The 22340-nt window shown below is 46.1% G+C and overlaps 1 protein-coding gene across 1 annotated transcript in view; it reads right to left on the bottom strand.

Annotated features, from left to right (window-relative positions):
• ASH1L (ASH1 like histone lysine methyltransferase) overlaps window positions 1-22340 on the bottom strand; it is a 168684-nt gene that overhangs the window by 78541 nt on the left and 67803 nt on the right. The window contains exons 4-5 of the mRNA XM_059146914.1: window positions 15516-15617; window positions 7755-8493 (exon numbers count right to left, since the gene is read on the bottom strand). Of these exons, the coding sequence (XP_059002897.1) occupies window positions 7755-8493; window positions 15516-15617 (841 nt within the window). The remainder of the gene's footprint in view (window positions 1-7754; window positions 8494-15515; window positions 15618-22340) is intronic.

The raw sequence follows: 22340 nt of genomic DNA, 5'->3' as shown, positions 1-22340 counted from the left end.
GCCTCTCATGCCAGGCTGTCTGCTCTGGGTTTTGGTTCATGGTCTTTATCACGCTGAGGTAGCTCTTTCTCCTCACGGACCGCTGGGAGTTTCTATCGCAAACACGTGTTAGAGTCTGTGAAATTATGTTTCTTCTTTTATTGGTATTTGTGTGATTTTTCCTCTTTAGCCTTTTGATGTGCTGAATAACGTGACCTGACTTCTGACAGTCTGCCAAGTCTTGCATAACTGGGATGCATCATACTTGTAGGATCTATCTTACCCATCCATTCATCTAACCAGTCAATTTATTATTTACCTTTTTTAACCTGTTCTTATGTATTTAATCATTTAATATTTATTTTTTACTCTTCTCCTTTCCAGGCAAATTCATTTCTACTTCTGTCTTTACCTTTTTTCTTTATCTTATTTCTTTCTTCTGCAATAAAAAATGTTTTCTGCTTTCGTGCTCATCACCGACATGTAGAAATCCTCCCAGTGCTATGCTTCCCCAGGTGCTGTCCCGAGACCACACACAGCAGAATTACCACAACAGCTTACAAGAAATGCAAATGCCGAACCACAGAATTTTAAAAATTCTTATTAATGAAGTCTGGGATGGACCACTTCCTAACCTTGCTGCTATCTATATCCAACACCAGGCACTCACTCACTCTTTTTTAAAGATTTATTTATTTATTAGACAGAGAGAACGAGAGAGCGTGTGTGAGTGGGGGCAGGGGCAGTGGGGGAGAGAGAGAGAGAAGCAGACTCCCTGCGGAGCATGCAGCCTGACACGGGGCTGCATCCAACGATCCTGAGATCATAACCTGAGCCAAAATCAAGAGCCAGACGCTTAAGCAACAAGGCCACCCCTGTCCCCCTGTCCCCCTGTCCCCTCCCTCTACAGAGCGTGCATCTCATTCGACTCAGGCTCTGACACTCCAGGCTGCGCTGATGCTCGCCCTCACCCCCTTTCCCAGGGCCCAACTCCTCACTCCATTTGGTCTCTAACATCAAGCTCAGGGCCACCACGGTCTCCATGCCCCATCTGGACACCCATGACTAATGGCTTTCAGACTGAATATTTCAAGGGGCACCTGGGTGGCTCAGGTAGGGTGAGCACCCGACTCTTGGTTTTGGCTCAGGTCCTGATCTCAGAGTCATGAGACTGAGTCCCAAGTTGGGTTCTGTACTCGGCAGGGAGTCTGCTTAAGAGTCTCCCTTTCTAGGGGCGCCGGGGCGGCTCAGTGGGTTAAAGCCTCTGCCTTCGGATCAGGTCATGATCTCAGAGTCCTGGGATCGAGCCCAACGTCGGGCTCTCTGCTCAGCAGGGAGCCTGCTTCTCCCCTCTCTCTCTGCCTGCCTCTCTACCTGCTTGTGATCTCTGTCTGTCAAATAAAGAAGTAAAATCTTAAAAAAAAAAAAGAGTCTCCCTCTCCCTTTGCCCCTCTCCCGCAAGCACGCAGTCTCTCTCCCTCTAAAGAAGAAAAGAAAAAAAAATATATATGGTTTTATGGGTAGCCTGAGTGGCTCAGTCAGTTAAGTGCCAGACTCTTGATTTTGGCTCAGGTCATGACCTTAGGGTCATGAGATCAAGCCCCTCGTGGGGCTCTATGCTGGGCATGGAACCTGCTTAAGATTCTCTCTCTCCCTCTGCACCTCTACCATCTACCCACATCCACTGGTGTGTATGCTGTCTCTCTAAAATAAATAAATGAATAAACAAGACAAAATATGGTTTTATGATATACTGATCTACATCAATACAGTATTTTGTTCGGTATCCACCATTGTTTTCTTTTTCTTTCTTTGTAAAAAAAATGCTATTTTTAGGGGCTTGCTTTTTTTTTTTAAAAATTTAATGTTTCTAAGGCTTATCCATCAATATTACATGTCAGCTGTAATTCATTATTTTTATTACCATATCATATTCCATTGTGTGAAAGCCTACAATATACTTATTCCATTTCATGGTAATCTTGGATATTTCCATTTTCTACACATTATAGCCAATCTTGCTACTACTTTACCAAAAAGTGTTTTCTGGTGATTGTTGGGCAAGAGTTTTTCTAAAGGGGAATTTCTAGATTATATAGGGTTTGTTGATAGTACATTTTTGTTGCTGCTGTTGTTATATATTCTGGATGCCCAAACTATACACATTACAAGTGTTATAAATTTCCCACGTTGTAGCAAGTCTTTATGTATTTGTCACGATGATGTTTGATGAGTAGGAGTTCTTCGTTTTTTTAATTTAATTTAATTAATTTATTTATTTGGCAGAGAGAGAGAGAGAGATCACAAGTAGGCAGAGAAAGTGTGTGTGTGGAGGGAGGCTCCCCGCTGAGCAGAGAGCCCGACTCGGGGCTTGATCCCAGGACCCTGAGATCATGACCTGAGCCGAAGGCAGAGGCTTAACCCACTGAGCCACCCAGGCACCCCAGAAATTCTTAGTTGTAATACATTCTAAGATACCAGTCTTTACCTGTATGGTTACTGCTTTCGGTATCTTGTTTATGAAAGCCTTCCTGACAAGGTTGTGAAATTTATCTCTTTCCATCTATTAGCCTTTGAAAGTTTAAAATTTTGCTTTTAACACAGATTTACTCAACTGGGATTTAACTTTTGTATACAGGATAAGACAGAAACCAATTTTGGGGCACCTGGGTGGTTCTGAGGGACGAGTGCCTGCCTTTGGCTCAGGCTGTGATCCCAGAGTCCCGTGCTCTCCTTCTGCTACCACTGCCCTCCCACGCTCTCTCATGCTCTTGCTCACTCTTCTTAAAAAAATAAAAAATAAAAAGACAGGGGCGCCTGGGTGGCTCAGTGGGTTAAGCCTCTGCCTTCGGCTCGGGTCATGATCTCAGCGTCCTGGGATCGAGCCCCACATCGGGCTCTCTGCTCAGCGGGGAGCCTGCTTCCTCCTCTCTCTCTGCCTGCATCTCTGCCTACTTGTGATCTCTGTCAAATAAATAAATAAATCTTAAAAAACACAAAAAAGACAGAAACCAATTTCATTTCCATTACTGCTGTGACATCAACGTTTACGGAACAATCCATTAAACAGTGTTTCTGTCTCTTCTGATACACAGTGTTACCTCTGTCACTCAGCAAGACTACGTACATAGAAGGATCTGTTTCTCTCACCTCCTCCACACTAGCTTAATAACCATAGCCTAAAATTAAATCTTGGGACAAAACTTTTAGTTTATTCATTAATTCCATTCCTTGGAATGTACCCTAAAGCAATGAGTGCCCATATCCACCAGTGGACATTAAAGGAATATTAAGAGCAACATTTTTGGATAACAACCTCAATGTGGAAATAACTCAACAGTAAAATGACAAAACTGTACTGTACGCAGACAATGGATGAGTGTACAATAGTATAAAGGAGGCAACAACAGCGACATGTACCAACACAGGTGCTTTGCTAACTTAATGTGTGTGTTTCCACGGCCTCATTTACCATTTTGGGGCTTATTCTCTTGCTTTTCTCATTTCTTTCTTTCTTTCTTTTTTTTAAAGACTTTATTATTTACTTGTCAGAAAGAGAGAGAGAAAAAGCACACAAGCAGGCAGAGAGGTGGGCAGAGGCAGAGAGAGAGACAGGCTCCCTGCTGAGCAAGAAGCCTGATGCGGGACTCGAACCCAGGACCCAGGGATCAGGACCTGAGCCGAAGGCAGCGGCTTAACCCACTGAGCCACCCAGGCATCCCTCTTTTCTCATTTCTTAACTGGCCTCTTAGTTCATGAAGTTTCAGCATTAAAAAAAAATAATAATGCAAGCCTTAAAGGCTGTTGAGTCTCTCTCTAGGCATTTCTTCAGATACATCCCGTAAGTTTTAACATGCAGCGGAGCAATTATTCAGTTCTAAGTATTTTTAATATTTTTATTATGATTTTATTTTTTTTGAAAGATTTTATTTATTTGACAGAGAGAGACATAGCAAGAGAGGGAGCACAGGCTGGGGGAGTGGGAGAGGGAGAAGCAGGCTCCCCGCTGAGCAGAAAGCCTGATGTGGGGCTCGATCCAGGGACCCTGGGATCATGACCTCAGCGAAAGGCAGAGGCTTAATGACTGAGCCACCCAGGCACCCCATGTTATGATTTTTTTTTTTGATTTTGATTTTTTAATTTATTTGACAGGGAGAAATCACAAGTAGTCAGAGAGGCAGGCAGAGAGAGGGAAGCAGGCTCCCCGCTGTGCAGAGAGCCCAATGCGGGACTCCATCCCAGGACCTGAGATCATGACCCAAGCCGAAGGCAGCGGCTCAACCCACTGAGCCACCCAGGCGCCCTATGATTTTATTTCTTACCTAGTTTTTACAATTTACCTTTTTTCCTTTTAGAACCAGGATTTGAACCCGTTTCTGATTCTACAGCCCAGCTTATAACCACTATATTATCCGTTTGCAATCTGCCTTGTTATTCATCAACAAATAGTGTCCAAACTCTCTAGCTTGGCAAACAAAGCTCTCTGCATGATCCGGTTCCTACAACCTTCTTCAGACTCATGCCCCAGGCCCTAGACCACAGGACTCCAACTAGCTCTGTGTTTTGGCAACAGAAACTTTCTTTCACCTCCTTGAACCTGCCATGCCTTTTCATACTCAGCCTGTAATGTTCGTTCTAGCCTTGATCCTTCAAGTAACAGATGAAGTCTATTCTCCAGGTTATTTATTTATTTTTAAAGATTTTATTTATTTATTTGTAAGAGACAGAGGGAGAGAGAGCAAGCGAGCACAGGCAGACAAAGAGGCAGGCAGAGGCAGAGGGAGAAGCAGGCTCCCCACCGAGCAAGGAGCCCGATGTGGGACTCGATCCCAGGACCCTGGGATCATGACCTGAGCCGAAGGCAGCTGCTTAACCAACTGAGCCACCCAGGCGTCCCTATTCTCCAGGTTTTAATTTCATCGTTACTTCCACAAGAAACCGAGGTCAATCACCTCAACAATATATTCTCGTAACATTCAATAACCCCTCATGCTGGAACTCCGACTGTGTGATCCCCCAGGGCAGGGAATTATCCAAATTTGCTTACCATTGTTACCTACCCTTAGCACGCTGGATAAATAATTTTGCAACAAATGTTATTAAATAAGTAAATGAACAACCCCCTGCTATGTAACAAGTAGCATAGCAGGTTCTACTTAGAAAAAGGTGAAGAGCTGTTGCTGTGTCTGGGAAACTCCTGTGGGGTGTCCTCTTGTGATACATCCCTCTCCTCCTGAGGGTAGAAACTGCATCTTCCTCTTCGTAATTTCTTCAAATTCTAAACTGTAATTTTGTGGAAAATTAAAGTGTTTAATGTTGGTGGCTATGATACTAGAAAGGCTTTTCTGGAATAAACCCTCTTCTCCCAAGCACATTTTCAAGGTGACCGTTCCCCTAAAATGAATGGTCAAATTGTCATGAACTGTCACTTTCTTACTACCCTGAAGGCAGGAATCATTCTCTTTTCAGTATTTTTTTAAAAGATTATTTATTTATTTGAGAGAGAGAAAGAGATCAGGCAAGGAGGAGGGGCAGAGAGGAGAAAGCAGACCTCCTGCTGAGCAGGGAGCCCAACATGGGGCTTGATCCCCGGACCCCACGATCAAGACCAGAGCTGAGGGCAGACACCTCACAGACTGAATCACCCAGGCGTCCTCTTTTCAGTACTGTAAAGCCTCAGTGATTAAGATGAACAAACACTGGTTCTAAAATAGTCTGACGGGCCCTGAAACAGTAACAACGGACCCTGGGACCCAACAACATAAAACGTTTAAAAAGTTTAAAGTTCCAGCTGATCAAACAGCTGTGTGCTAAAGGTGACCGGGCGGGAGGGTGCTGGGGTGGCTTCGTTAGTGGAGCGTCTGCCTTCGGCTTGGGTCATGATCCCGGGATCCTGGATCGAGTTCCACAGTGGACTCCCTGCTCAGCTGGGGGGCTGCTTCTCACTCTTCCTCCGCCCCTCCTGCCCGCTCTCTCTTAAATAAATACATAAAAATCTTAAAAAAAAAAAAAAAAGAAGTAAAGGTAATGTGGACTCCACTGAAGGAGAACAGTTAAATAAATTATGCTGTATTCTGAGCACGGAGTAGGGTAATTCGTCATGCCCTAAGGACAAGATCTCTGAGACACATGAAGAAAAAAGAGCTGAAAACTATAGGGTGCCACCACTTACACGAGACACAAGCTCTGCGGATGCACACCTCTGTACAGATGTAAGAAGTCATCTCTATCCCCAGAGTGGGGTTTGAACTCATGGTCCTAAGGTCAAGAATCACACACTCCCCTGACTGGGCCGGCTGGGTGCCCCTCTGTGGTGCGCGGTTCACAGTCGTGCTCTTGAGGAGAACAGGATCGGAGAGGAAATGACATCATGTGAAAAGAGACTTAACTTTTCAATCAGTAAGCTTTTCGTTTCACTGAAAGTAGTACAAGTACGTACTCATGAAAGAAATTTCAACCCCACATATTCTGTAGGGAAAAAAGCAGTTTTCCTAAATGTATGCATTAGAGAGATATGAAAAACCTCTCTCTTGGGCGCCTGGGTGGCTCAGTCGGTCAGGCAGCTGCCTTCGGCTCGGGTGGTGATGTCAGGGCCCGGGGACGGAGCCCCGCATCGGGCTCCCTGCTCCTCCCTCCCTCTCTGCCTGCTGCTCTGCCCACCTGTGCTCTGTGTCAAATCAATAAAACCTTGAAAAAACAAAACCAAAAACCTCTCTCTATAGGATTTGTTCAGACAGATGGTAGAGAAAAAGACTAATAAACTCTAACTGTTCCATTGTTGTTTGGCCAAAAAAAAAAAAAAAAAAAAAAAAAATCAAATGTCATACAAAAACCATTAAGGGTTATTATTCTGACTGTATATAATGAGTACTTAAAAAACAGGTAAGGTACATCAACAAATACTAACGTCCTAATATGCAATTTAGTGCAAATTAAAATAAGTATGAACCAACATTTATGAAGTATATTTCACCTATATCAAAATGATGAAGACATTTTTATAAAGATTTTTAGAAAGCTAATTTCCCGGGTAGATAAGAGTAGGGATAAATAGTGGATGACAATTATTGGATGTTAGTAGAACTATTAACAGGTGTGGTTTTCAAGAGAGCAGTTTGAAAATAAATGTTAAGAGGCTTACAACGTGTCTTGCAGTTTTAATTTGTATTTGTCTAATTGTGAACGGGACTGCCACGTGATTATGACTGAGCCTGCTGTGTTTCTAACGGAAAGGTCCTTTGAAAATAGGGAGTATTGTATTAACTCAGTTAAAACTACCAAACATACCTTTAGGGGAAAAACCTGGTTGGATACAACAAAAGGATTAAGAGCTCTTTTTGGGGAGTGATTTTTGGCTCTGTGCGCTCTTTTAGAAAAAAGAAAGGACATAACAAGGAGACTGTGAAGAAAAGAAACGTAACACGCAGAAAGTGTGCGTGGTGACAGGATGGAAACCGGAGAAGACAGTGCGAGCCTAAAAAAATAACCGCGGGCGCGCGGCCCCGTGCTGGGCACAACGGAACCTCGCTGGGCCTTCATTTCCTCTTCTGCAAACTGGGGGTTCAGACTGGACTGCTACGTCCCACGTGCTTCTTAATTATTTTAAAATTTGGGGCAGCCATGAATAAGAACGCGCTGAAACAAAGACCCGGGGGAGCGCAGGTTTTACATCAGGAGAGGTGAGGGGGTGACCCGCGAACTCGCTGCACCCCGACATCACGTCTATAAGCTGCTACTCCACTCCGCTCAGACAAGCCGTGGACACAGATAATTACCTCGTACAGCGCTCCTGCTCGTCCTCTGGGAACGGCTTCTGCTTCTTCTTGGCCTGCTCCTCCAACAGCCAGCTCTTCCGCTTCAGCCCCTTCTTGTGTTCCGGACTCAGGGTGACGCTCTGCACCACAGCCTCGATGGCGTCCGTCACCGTGTCGGCGCGGAGCGGCAGGGCCGCACTCTCCTCGCCCTCGGTCGAGTCGGGGCTGACCAAGCGGGCAGCCTGGAATGCTTGCATGGACACCACCGCCTGGAGGGGGCATTTCCGAGGTCGACCCGGTCTGCGCTTCACAAAGTTATTCCCCGTCCTGGCCTGTCTTTGAAGTTTTTTGGCTTTTAATATTTTATTGACATGGTCCAGGTTTTTCTTCGTGGCCAAGATTTTGTCATAATTGCACATTTTCCGAGCTTGGCGCTGCATGGCTTCCACGACACTTCTCTTGACGTGGTGGGGCGAGCAGCTGCTCGGCAGCTTCTCCGACAGGAGCGAGATGCCACCACCGCAAGTGTCAGTGGGGGCCGCGGGCACCAGAAGGCTGTCCGGCTTCCCCAGGGCCCGCTCCTTGCTGTGGCTGTGTCCTGGGCTGGAGGACGGGGGCCCTGGGGCAGACGCGATCCCGGCCTCGATGTTCTTCTCCAGGGGCTCCTGGTCCTCGTGCTGGACCACCCGCTGCAGCAGACTCCCCACAGAGTCGTCCCCAGAAGCAAGCAGTCTCGGACTTCGAGAGGGAACTCCGTTTACTAAAGAAGACGACAAATCACACAGATACGAACTGAACACAGCTTGGCATTTAAGTAACTTCTTATACCAAAGAAAAGGAATACTGCTCCATTTTTCTTAACACGATTAAACATCCTAACACCATATGCATCTGCCTCTCCCAAGCAAGGTGATCGTTTATTTTCCTGAATAAGGCATATTAAAGTAATCATAATAAATTCAAAGTTGGGGCACCTGGGTGGCTCAGTGGGTTAAAGCCTCTGCCTTCGGCTCAGGTCATGGTCCCAAGGGTCCTGGGATCGAGCCCCGCATCGGGCTCTCTGCTCTGCGGGGAGCCTGCTTCCCCCCCACCCTCTGCCTGCTTCTCTGCCTACTTGTGATCTCTGTCTGTCAAATAAATAAATAAAATCTTAAAAAAAAAAAAAATTCAAAGTTGGCCTGCTTTCCTAACAATACGTGAGCTAAGGAGCCACAACCACAAAGAAATGGCTTATTTCTTCGGAGCTGATGGTCCATTTACATTTGGAGCCTTGCCAGTTAGATGCTGGTGATACTCCTGGTTCAGCGCTCTTTCTAACAATGCTGTGAGTACAAAGGATATAAGTGAAACTTCTTTGGAAAAGCTTTAAAACTACAACACTAAACGTATGTCTAAACTAGTTTAGAAAGAATACCTGTTGACCAAAGACGGGAAAATAAGTGGTCTTCAGTGAACCTTGTTATCTTAGTGGCCCAATGACTGGGAGATCTTTGTTCTTCAAATACCATTCCTCACTTTTTTATGACTACACAGAATGTGGGTAAACTGGTAAACTGTCTTAGTTCTGCAATATTTGTAAACATCAGATCGTACTTGGGCCATTTCCTAAGATGCCCAGTCAGTTACTCCTAATGAACACAGGTCATACTTTTTTCCAAAGCTCATCCATGCACTTCCTGCCTATGTGCGTTTAAAATGTGGTACTATTCTAGGTACCCCTTAAGCCCTGTGTATTCTAGATTTGATCTTATCAGACCACACTGGAATTTTTCTCAAATTACCAGTAACTCCCTTCAGATAATATCCAGTAGTCTTGTTAAAATTCAGGATTTTTCAAATTTCAAATTCTCACAGCCATTAAATATCACCACTTCTTAAAATCTGGCCTCCACGGTTTCTCTGAGAATACACTTGGATTATCTTCCGATTACTTGCAACTCTATATGATTTAACTGCAGAGGTCCCTAAGCCCCAGCACTGTCTTTACCTTTCATACTTACTTCCTCCCGGCCCCATGTTGATTCTCGCAGTTTCAATGATCTGAGTACATGTCCCGATCTTCCATTTTATCTGAAGCTGACCACATGAGAACCGCCTCCTTCCGACACTAGCTGGCACCCGTGAGCATTTCCTCACTCTGTCTGTTACAGGTGCGTTTCTTGTTGAACTCTCCACACTTCCTGGCAATTCATTCACCTGCCACCTACATTCTGACCATGCCCCAAGTTCAACCTTCCGAATAAAGCTTGTTTTTCTACTTATCTACTTTTGCATGTTTCACCGATTTCTCAAACTCTCAGTCACAACCCAAGTCATTACCTTCTCCTTCAACCTTGCTCCTCCAGACTACTGAACTCAGTGGGTGATACCTACCGTAAAGTCGCTTCCCCAACATCATACACCCGCGCCACCAACCCAACGGCAGCAGTTCTGCCAGCCACCCTGAGGCCACCTCACCTACTATTCCTCCGCCTCCCTCCCCACACACCAGAAAATGTGGTTTCGCGTGCGTCCGGCACCTGAACCGATCCGCCTCCTGTCGCGCCACCACAGCCACTTGCCGCTAAGCCAACCTCATCTCCCAGTCCGGAAGCAGCAGTCCGACTGCGTGCGGAGCTATTACAACCTGCACCCGAGTCTTCTGCTTTCTCTCCCACCAGGTGGTAGATCTAATTTTCCTCGTCTTGAACAGGAGCTGCCCTCAGTGAGTTGCTTCTAGCAAAAAGAATCCCATGGAAGAATGAACATGCTGATTTCCAAGTTTGGGCTGAAAAGGCAGGACACATGCCACCTGGCTCTCTCTGACAACGTTTGCCCTTGGCTCCCAGCGCCCACACCGTCCGTCAGTCTAGGTGGGCTACTGTCATGTTTCCCAATGGACTCTGCTAAGGGTCACAGACAACAGCTTTCATAACGATGACTGCCGCCGTCAGTGAAATAATATTTTTACGTATTAGTCCTTTAGTGTATTTACCCCTTTGGATTAGTTCAAGGATGGACCATAAGATGTCTTGTACAAAATTGTATTTATTCAGTCGTTTATATATCTCAATTACTAAACAGATGGTGTCTACACATTTTCATTTCTTTGTCTACAACTCGAAGGTTAGGACAGAGTTCTGATTCAGGGATCTGCCTTCTGAATGCAAAATAAAGGCTGTCACTCTTGTGCCGCTGGAGAAACAAGAACGCTGGGTCAGCCGAGACGGAGGATATACTCACTGAAAACACTCCGGTTCATACTACATAGGAATTAAACCTTCCTTTGGCTCTGGAAGGAACTCAGGGCACTACCACCACCAACACATTTTCGTTAGTTTTCTCCTGCGTCCCACAGGCAGTCGCATGTGAGACGCGCCTGGGCAGCTCCCGCAGGGAGGTGGGAGGTGGGAAGCAGCCGCCTTCGGCCTGTCGGATTCCAGGATCAAGCCCCAAGTCGCGCTCCTTGCTCAGTGGGGAGTCTGCTTCTCCCTCGCCCTCCCCCTCTGCCCCTCCCCAGCTCGTGCTTTCTCTCACTCTCTGTCAAATAAATAAATGAAATCTTTAAAAAAAAAAGAAGTGCCCGTGAGACAGGAGATGGGAACGAGCTGTGGAGGGAAGCTCCTCTCCTGCTCCGCCCAAAGCCCAACTGAACGAGGAGCCGCCTTCCTCTGTGACGGGTTTCTTTCCGTTTGCTCTGACCCTGGTACACGCCCCATTTACGCAGGGAAACCGGCCCTGACCTTCTGGGCCGCTCAGGCTATCTGCCGCCAGGAGCCAGGCCGACCGCAAGGGGTTTGAACACTCTTCAATTCAGTTCTGCTGAGTCAAGCCTTCTACAAACTTCTGGTTTCCTACTGATTTCAAAGTTCAGCAATGTTTTAAGAAACGTTTTCCGAATTTTATCTCGCATTTTTAGTTTTAGGTAGCAAGAAATTTGTTTGCTCAGTACATCTCATTTACCTCGTGGCTGGAAATGAAGAGCTCGAATTTAGACCAAGGCCACCTGAATTCTAGCAGTCTCCTCTCAAGGAGCCAAACTGCTCTAACTCTCCACTTGCAAACTAGTTCTATAAAAATCATTTTCCCAATTATTAACACTTTTCTGTCCTAATTTTTCTTGGCCTCTTTGTGACATCTGACATTAAGAGGCTTCTCATACCTTTTTTCTATATAAAAATCTATTTAAAACTTTTATGTCATCACTCAATCTTTCCCTCCAATGTAAATGGTCCTTAGATCTGCGTTCTTGCCACGCTCTCTGGGTTAGCTCCCTCACTGCCAGATTCAACTTCCTAGCGCATGCTGCTAGGTCCGCATCTCCTCCAGATCGCCCTCAAACTACAAGCCGCCACTTCCAAATGGCTAACCAACACCTTCACGTCAACAGCCCAAACGCTGCTCGAAGTGCACACGTGCAAACCCAGGCCATCACCAGTGCACTCCTTCGCGCGCGTCTCGTTCCGTCCCGCTCTCCACGCTGGAAGGCTCTAGCGCTTTTCCAAAATGGGTGTGCGGGAGACTGTGCTGCTGGGGCCAGCCCTTGCCGCCCCGGCTTCCGTAACATCGCCCCGCCCCCCCACTCCTCCTCCGCAGAAGACTTACTCTCGCCCCCTGCTATGGCACTGAAACGTGGGCAGCAACTGTAAGAGCTGCTCAGGCTTTCCCACACCCCTCAGCCCCGCTCACAAGACCAGCAACACTGCACCCAGGGCTCTGCCGGGCGGGCGGGGGCCTGGAAGGAAGACAATACCCAGAGGACCCGCACTGGTCACAGCGTAGGAAGAAAGGAAGACTTCGTTGTCTCCAGTCCCTGAAATTCTGGGCCTTTTTCAGCACTGCAAAGTCTATCCAATACTGGATTATACAATATATTGAAGAGTTTTTATCTTTCCTGTTCAAAATCCTTCAGTGGCGCCCAACTGCCTCTACAGCGAAGACTCAAGGCCTTCAAGTGAAACAACCAACCAACCAACCAACAAAATCGCCTGCGCCCTAGAGGGGCCGTCTGCGACCTCCGAAGCCTCGCTCTCCGCCGCCGTCACATCATCTCCCTCACACGCCGGGAACACCACACGACGCCCTGCTCTCCCGAACCAGCATTCTCTGTTCTGTGCCTTTCTTCGCGTTAACACACGCCCACCCTTCGCTCGGTCCCACGTGTCGACCAAACGACAGGAGTTCATGTGTCACACCTTCCGGGACGTCTTCCTGAGTCACGCACACGTCAGGCACTGGAGCTCCTCTGTGCCGCCATACCCGGCGCACTGGTCCGCTGGAGAACGCCACACGCCCTTCTCTGGTGACTCTGTCTGCATCCTTGAGGGCAGGAGCCTTATCTTATTCGTGTGTGTACCTCTGATGCTCAGTATTCAGTTACTCTCAAAAAATATTTATTTGAATGAATAAAATGGTCTTACGGTAAGAGTAACTTCATGGACCTGGGTATTATTTCTTTTATTTACTAAAGTAAAATATTTTGGTGATTTTCTTTGTGGATATCTCCTTGAAATCTTATTCTTTCTTTTCAGGTGTTGGCGAACTGTTTCTGTAAAAATCTCAATGGTAAATATTTTAGGTTTTCGAGGACACATATAATGTCTCACATAACACTTTTTCTTTCTACCTTTATCTTTTTAAGCGATCCTTTAGAAAATACCAGAAATAGGGGGGCGCCTGGGTGGCTCAGTGGGATAAAGCCTCTGCCTTCGGCTCAGGTCAGGATCCCAGGGTCCTAGGATCAAGCCCCACATTGGGCTCTCTGCTCGGCGGGGAGCCTGCTCTCCCTCTCTCTCTGCCTGTCTCTCTGCCTACTTGTGATCTCTGTCTGTCAAATAAATAAATAAAATCTTGGGTGGCTCAGTTGATTGGGCAGCTGCCTTTGGCTCGGGTCATGATCCCAGTGTCCTGGCATCGAGTCCCGCATCGGGCTCCTTGCTCGGCGGGGAGCCTGCTTCTCCCTCTGCCTCTGCCTGCCATTCTGTCTACCTGTGCTCGCTCTCTCTCCCTCTCTCTGACAAATAAATAAAATCTTAAAAAAAACAAACAAACAAAAACCAGAAATAGGGACATCTGGGTGGCTCAGTCAGTTAAGTGTCCAACTCTCAGTTTTTGGCTCAGGTCATGATCTCAGGGTTGTGGAATCGAGCCCCGTATCAGGCTCTGGCTTAGTGGGGAGCCGCTGGACATTCTCTCCCTTTCCCACTCCCCTCTCCCTGCTAGGGCTCTCTCTCTAAATAGATAAAATCTTAAAAAAAAAAAAAAAAAAAAAAAAAAAAAAAAAAAGAAAGAAAGTAAAAAAGATTTTTAGCTGAGGGCTGCACTAAAGGAAGCCTTGAATCTCATCTCATCTGGTCCATAGGCCGCAGTCTGCTAAACCCTGGTTTAGGTCCACACCATCAAAAGCAGCCACTCCCCGTCTAAGACTCTGCCTGAAACAGTATGAAGACAGCATCCTGAGAGGCAAAGTCCTCACGGATGCCCAACTTCAATGTACCTCTTCAATGTACAAGCAACTGACAGGGTGGCCTTGACCTGATGAAGGAATTCAACTTTCTGACCATGAGTCAAAGTGATCTACCAATCAAAATACAGGACGGAAAGCCAAGAAATAGTATGCACTTCCTTGTCTACAATTTTCAGCGGCTCCTGTTATTATCCAGGTTCCCCACTGGCCTTCCCAGCCTCACCTTCAGTCCCTTTACCCTAACCGTACGGGCTCGTTTATTTAGTTTCTTCGACTCACTATTGTCCCCCTTTCCACGTGTTACCGCCACTGCCCAGAATGACCCTGTCACTGCCCACCTCTCCTGATGACGCTGACGGATGAGAAGGACTCGCTCCCCTCAGAGGACAGACAACTATAAGATATTTGTATATCTTACACACAAGATAGCTGTCCACATACCTGTAATTTTTACATATAGATACAGCCCTCTAGTTTTGTTTTTGTTTTTATAAACACACCATCAGTATAAAGGAAAAACTGAGAGCACCATCCAAATCTGTGCATGAGCGGGCGCCTGGGTGGCTCAGTGGGTTAAAGCCTCTGCCTCAGGTCATGATCTCAGGGTCCTGGGATGGAGCCCCGCATTGGGCTCTCTGCTCAGCGGGGAGCCTGCTTCCCCTGTCTCTCTGCCTGCCTCTCTGCCTACTTGTGATCTCTGTCCGTCAAATAAATAAATTGAACAAAATCTTAAAAAAAAAAAAAAAAAAACCAAGTATGAATTACACGAGTATGATACACTGTATCAAGAGGTTATACATACTTAAAATATGTGAACATTACACATTTTAAAAGTTGAGGTTAGAAATAAAGATCAACAGAGATTCTTCTTACAACCCCATGAATTGTTTTGTGTATCTCAGAGATCTGTAAATGCTACTTTGCAAACTATACGGCTTTACTAAGGCCATTTTATGCACACAGCCAAGTTTATTAAAGAGTTCCAATCCACATGCCCTATAGCACTGCACACTCTTGTACCTCAACCCAACTTCTAAAACCTCTATTTCTGTGTCTGCCTACTCTTGTCCCAGTCATTTAGAACTGTGTCCCCAGCCACAGCACCCGCGAGCATGAGCCCACGTGCGCGGAAGCAGCACGAGGGGGGAGCGGGACTGCGGTCCAGCACACTCTGCTCATTCACACATCCGTGACCACTTCTGCTTTTTTCTACAACATTGTACGTAAGCACAGATTATAATTTACGTTGTAAAAGTCCACAGTATCATACTGTAAGTCTGTTCACAAGTAACAGACGGGAAAGTCAGTTAAAGTCTGATCGAACAAACAGTACTTGCCTGTTGAAGAAGTACTCTCAGATGACGACCGCTTTCGGGCAGGGCTGCAGTTTGTGCTCTCTGACGGCCGCTGGGAAGACTTCTCTGACGTCGGCTGTGAACCTAGAGAGAGAGGGAAAAGACAGAAACCACAGGAAAATTCAAGTCTAAAACTGAAGTCAAACCATTCTGGGTCAGAACGGTCATATTTTAGTCGTTGTCACGGCCATTCCCTGCAGTAACGGGACTCTGAGCTGGCGATAAGCGGAGAGCACGCAGAGGACAAGCCACCTGCGCTCTCGACACGGTTTCACCATCTCATATGCATGAGTTTCCCTGTTCCTTAACAGAGCGGAAAACTAGTTTTAGTGGAAGAATGGGCAGAGGACACGATTTAGTTTTTATGTAACACCACTATGAAACATATGAAGACATTTATTGATAAAGGTCATTAGCAATATTCTAATCACATCTGTCCCCGATTATCAACTCAAGTTCATCATATGAACTGACAAAGAACATTTATAATGCAATTAATTAGGAACAACTTAATGTGAGAAAGTAGGTCCACTCTGAGCATTTATTTCATTTACCAGAATCAGAGGTGAGAATCAGAGTCAGGCTTCACACCCGTACGTCCTATTTACTCCACAAAAGTCACTTTCCTAGTCTGTGTGTTTCCTCCACAGCATATTCGGGGAGAACTGGTGACTGATTTATCTATGGATACAGCAAACCTACTTTAAAACTGTACATGTAAGGTTCCTTGGTTTATGTACATAGAAGCTCATAAAGACAAAGAAACAATTTCCTTTCAAAAAGTCAAATACTTTTTGCCAAAACCTGAAATCAATGCAGCATAATTTAATACATTTCTGACTTGAGAGAAAAGTATGTTGTTCAAGAAGGATTATTTTTCTGGATAAAACATACTTGGTTCTGATACTGTATTCTCGTAACCAGAAAAGCCAGTTGTTGAGAATAATGAATGTCCATCCCCTGTCTGTCAAAAAACCCAGCAGTACTGTGAAATGTTCACTTTTAACTAGAAAGGAAATTACAAATTAAAAGCCTTGCATATAACTAGAACCACAAAAGGTATAAGAAATCAAATACTTGAAGATGAGATTTTTAAGCTGCCCCTCTAAACGAGCGTTAACTCCTGAAAGAAGACGTGACTAAACGAATGGAGAACCACTGAGGACAGAGGAACTGAAAGGAGCTACATTTCCAGCGCGCCCCTTTCCCTGAGAGACGGAACAAACCCCGAGCTGTCCTATTTACGCAGCGTCTGAAGTCACACCACTGCACACCTCCTTCACAGCCCGCGAGCGCTGCTCGGGTGAGGACAGGGCTGCGTGCTGCCGTTCAAGAGCAACGCGTTAGGTTCTGGGAACTGAGCTGGTGATAGTACATCCTATTTCTCAAACACAGTGACGACTAACAGGAGATCTAATCAAGAAGCAAGACTGTTTACTGCTGAATCTGAAAAATAAATACAAAAGGAATTTTAAAAACCAACAGTACAATAACCCCCTCCCCGAGATTGTGGTCCAGATAAGATTTTCATTAAAAAGCTAAATACCACAATAAAAATATCTGAGAGGTAAAAGCCTAGGCATCAGTGAAGACCTAACTTTGTAAGTATTAATACTGTAAACTTCATACACTGGACAGATAAAATATTTCCGACTCAGACACACGGCCAAGACAGAAGACAGCAGTGGCCAAGAAGCTTGAGACATCAGCGAGCTCTGTCACTACTCTGGGGAAGAAGAGCCAACAATCTCAGGTTCCCTACGACGGAAAGGAGAGGCTGGAGAGGACTTTGGTAAAGCTTTCTCTCTTTCGGTCACAGACTAACACTTGCTGAGGCCCCTTTATACGCTCAGTCCTCTGGTAGACACGGGGGTGGGGGTGGATGAAAACAGTGTACGGGTCTCTGCCCTCAAGGGGCAGATCTGGGGTCTTGAACGTCATCGTGCACGGCGGGTCAGACGGCGCGCACCGTCCGTGCTTGAGCTCCCGTCTTCAGTTTCTAGGCTACTGGACAACGTTCCCACATTTCTTGGTCATCTTCAAGAAAGTCTTGTGAAGGCTTCAACTGTACCTTTGATCATCAGGGTGTCCTGAGAATCACCCTGCCTGGCCTCACCCACCTCAGGGTAAAAGAGGGTACAGGCACTTTCTTCAAAGCTTGTTCTTTTGGCGGCATCTGGAGCTGCAGAGGAGGCAGTGGGAGGTGAATGGGGGTCGGACCCCCGGAGACCGTTACTGGCAGCATTGTACAGCAATTCCTGAGAAACTGAAACAATTGAGAGAGACAGGGCTTAGCTCACTTAGCTTCTGAGCCACTTTTCATTTCCTGGAAGTAAGGGAGGCCAGCAGCCTATTCTGAGGATTTAACAGGAGATTGGAATAAAACTTCACACAGGAAAGTTTTCGTTTTTTCACTTTAAAAGTCTATTTGAATTCCCTTTTCATGAAAAGCAGAGATGTTCTTAACAGTGTTCCATATTTCAGGGGAATAAGGATGTGTCCCTGAGACACAGATCTCTAGGGTTCGGTCATCATCAGCTTTAGACCTGTATTTCATTGAAAATCGGTGCTTACAGGACAGTAAGACGATGAGAATTCCTGAACAACTTGACCTAATGATGTAACACGCGACCAAGATCAAGACTGGAAAATGAGGATCAGAGCTTAGACACACGAGGTAGCAACCTGCTAAAGATGCTCAAACTGGCCCAACAGCAGAAATCAGATGAGATCTGCGGACGTCTCCTCCGACACCGCCACCAATGTACTGTGCGGCTGCGTGGCCGGGGAAGAGCAACAGGACACGAGAGACAACAACATGTCTGTTCCGAGAGCCCCCGAGACGCACGTTTCCCGAGCGGCAGCACAGCGCTGGGCCGAGCGGCGCGGTGGGTGGTTAAGCACGTCAGCAAGGGCCGAGGCCGGGTCTGAGCCCTGGCTCTGACTTTAGGACGGAGGCAGGCAAACGCACTTGGAGGTTGGTTTCGTAAAGCACTCCAAGTCCCAAGAAGGCTCGTGTGAATTCCAAAGTGAAGTCATGTAAAAAATGGAAAGCGTTTCCATAAAAGTCGCACTAGCATCCATACACGGGCTCTTCAGGTTCACAGCAAATTTACTGGCCTGATGACTTAATAACGCCCCTGGCACGTGCGGGCAACTATTCGACAAGAAGGTAACAACAGGAGAAGGGCAGGACTCACGCCCAATTCGGAAACGGAACTGGCGGAGATTGTGAAGCGTCCCTGGCAAGCGTGCAGAAGAGGCGGCACACGAGGTACACCTGATGGGAAGCAGGAGGAAGGCGGCGCCTCGCACGAGGAGGGAGAAAGCCTCCCCGAAGGGCATCTTGAGCCCACTGGCCCCTGCGCGCAGCTTCTCCGGGGCCAGGTGATGCTCCGCACGCCATCCGTCCTGCCCACGGGGGCCGCAGGAGGCACGAGGACTCGCTGAGCTCGGTTCCGGGGAGCGCGGCTGCCTGCGTCCCCTGCTCGCCCTTCAAGTCTCCTGCACGGCGGCCGCCTCGGGGTGGCGACGGCTCACGACGCGGGTCTGTTCCCATCTCCTCAGGGGTCACTTCAGATCTATGGGGGGGGGGGGGCGGGGATAGTCTCTCCACTCCTTTAGGACAAGAGGCTTGTATGGTTTCCGGTTCTAGACACTCCGGTGCTACCCTCAACAAAGATGCGCGGAGAATCCACACACTTGTACTTACCGAAGAGTTCTCATTTCTCATCTCAACACGGCATAAAGCCAAATCTTGAAATATTTCAGAAGCAAACAGACTATAAATGGGATTCTTCAACTCACAAAACTATTGGGTAGAAACACTACTGAGAGTCTCATTACTTGGGTATCTGGCAGCTTCGGAAACATGTTTAGAAATGCCACACACATAAATGAAGTAGAAATGACAGAAAAGTCACCAAAGAAGTACCCAAAAAACACTGCCCTTCAGCACACACATAAGCTGGTTACTACACGTGCGCTCCTTTCCTTCAGCTGGAAAAACAGAGGACTTCGTGTAAAACAGAGGCAGACTATCAGTCCGGAGGGAAACTGAAAATAAACTCCCAATAAATCGGGAACAAAATGAGGGAAGTAAGGAGTTGAGCACACTCAGACATGTGAGGCAGCCCCGCAAGTCGTTGTGACGACACCGTCTCCGGGTTTTACCCGGCCACTGTTCAGTGAGCTTTTAAACATTAAAGACAGATTTTGGGTGGGGGCGGGGGGCGGGAATCTTAGACATCTTAGACAAATTAGACAGAAAGGGGGAAAGATGGCACTTATACAGCAAAACCGTAAGATGAAACCATGGATAAAAAAGACAGAAAGTTGAGAAAACAAAAAAAAGAACATAACTGGATTTTAAGAGACAAGAATCTGGAATCTTTCCATTCAAAACAAAAATGGGTGGAAACCAAGACACCCCTCTGAAGGAGATCTGTCTCTAGGGATCCTGCTTGATGGCTCTGCAGGAGGAACGGAGACCAGTCTAGGAGAAAGAGAGAGACGACGCTTACAGACGCCTGGTGTGCAGGCACAGTCACACGGGCAGAAACACCAGCAGAGAGAGAGAGAACTCCCACTGATAGCAGCTGGGGGGGGGGGGGGAGTGAAGGCATCACAGAGGAAAAAACTGGAATAATAATTCAGCCGAACTACTCCAGTGAAGCCTGGAGCATCCGGGGCTAAAAATGAGGAATTTCGAAATGTAAATTAACAAAAAAACACAATGAATGAAACCAACAGCTGGTTGGATAAAACGTATATATCTTTAACGTAAATCCACTATGAAAATTTTCATAATTTACAGTTATGAATTCTGGTCATGCCCTGTTAAGAGTTCAGTACTGAAGACCCAAGAAATTAGGGAATGATTTGGGTGAACAGATTGTTTGAGGGTTCTTTCGTTCTTTCTTCCCTTCCTTTCCTTTTTATTTTTTTAAAGAGTTATTTTTTTAAATTAAAAAAATATTTTTAAAGATTTTATTTTTTTATTTGACAGTGAGAGAGACAGAGAGCGCGAGCGAGCGCACAAGCAGGCAGAGAGGCAGGCAGAGGGGAAGAGAAGCAGGCTCCCCGCTGAGCAGGAAGCCTGATGCCGGGCTCCATCCATGACCTCAGCCAAAGGCAGCCCCTTAACCAACTAAGCCACCCAGGGGTCCCTAAAGAGTTTATTCTTAAGTAATCTACACCAAATGTGGGGCTGGAATTCATGACCCTGGCTTCTCCAACTGAGCCAGCCAGGCACCTGCGTTTGAGGTGTCCAACGCTGGAGATGTCTCTGGGTCAGCTATGGAAGAACAGATTAAGTTTATAGATGATATACATTTATTTCAAAATTACATATTTCGGGGTGCCTGGGTGGCTCAGTTGTTAGGTGTTTGCGTTCGGCTCAGGTCATGAACTCTGGGTCCCGGGACTGAGCCCCAGATTGGTTCCCTGCTCAGCGGGAAGCCTGCTTCTCCGTCTCCAACTCCCCCAGCTTGTGTTCCCTCTCTTGCTGTGTGTCTCTCTGTCAAATAAATAAATATCTTTTTAAAAATCACATATTTAAAACTAGTTTCCAAGATTTAAATCATTCCTGCCCACCAAAACTAATTCACGTTATACAATTTTAATTTGAAGAAAGAAGCTTTAATTATCATTTACAAGTCAAGGCTGCTGGCAGTGTTTGTTGATCAGTGAATGAATCAAAACTGTTATAATACAAATGAGTATCACAGTAAAAGAATCTGAACATAAAATACCAAATAATTTGGAAGTTCTGATCAGGTTTTTGTTTCCAGATTCAAGTTCTGCATCCTTTGCTATGGTTCACAGCTCAGGAGCCCTGGAAGCTTCTCTTGAATAAGCTGAGCAAGGAGATGAAAGCTCGGGCCATGATAAAAACAGCTGTTTCCAACTGTGGGAAACACAGTTACTGAGAGCAATACATTCCATCGGACCCGCCAATTAAATGCAGTGCAAGAGAATGATTCAGAGCTTATGCTGGTGATTTTTAACCTAAAAAGTCTGTTTTTTCCCTCTAATTAGGCTATTTCTCATAATGCCCAAATCAGAACATTCACTGAAATGGAATTCCTCTGGAAATCCCCAAAACTGCACAAAGCCCCACAATTTTCTGACCTCATCTCCACATGTTCACAATTCACTTTTTTTAAAAAAGATATTTTTATTTTTATTTTTTAATTTATTTGACACAGAGAGAGAGATCACAAGTAGGCAGAGAGGCAGGCAGAGAGAGAGAGAGGGAGGGGGAAGCAGGCTGTCCGACGAGCAGAGAGCCTGATGCAGGGCTCCATCCCAGGACCCTGAGATCATGACCTGAGCTGAAAGCAGAGGCTTAACCCACTGGGCCACTCAGGAGCCCCTCACATTTCACTCGAGTGTATCTTTATACATCATGCTAATGAAATGGTCATAAATTAGAAAATTCTAATCAATGCACACAATCTTCAGTTAATAAGGAAAAAAAACCAGTATACTTCAACTCTTATGGTTTTACAGTGAATATACTTTTTTCAAACAAAAAAATTTTAGCTCTAGTTTATTTTTGGGGGACAAAATAATTATCAAAACCCATTATGCGTATATGTATGCGCACACGGGTGTGTATGTATGTGAATATGTATTCATCCGTTCTGTGATTCGGAAGCTGCGAGCGGGAGATGCCCCAGGCTACCCAGTCTCCCCTTTTCTGAAATCAAGTCTCAGGGTCTGAAAGGTACAGCCGAGAGCTGAACATGCTGAAACCAGGGATGGAGTATGTGATTCTCCAGGTGAGAAACTATTTCCCGGTAG

Source organism: Mustela lutreola, chromosome 14, assembly GCF_030435805.1.
Source record: "Mustela lutreola isolate mMusLut2 chromosome 14, mMusLut2.pri, whole genome shotgun sequence".
Classification (NCBI taxonomy): Eukaryota; Metazoa; Chordata; class Mammalia; order Carnivora; family Mustelidae; genus Mustela; species Mustela lutreola.
The sequence above is the reverse complement of the archived record's forward strand: the minus strand, read 5'-3'. Positions and strand labels throughout refer to the sequence as shown.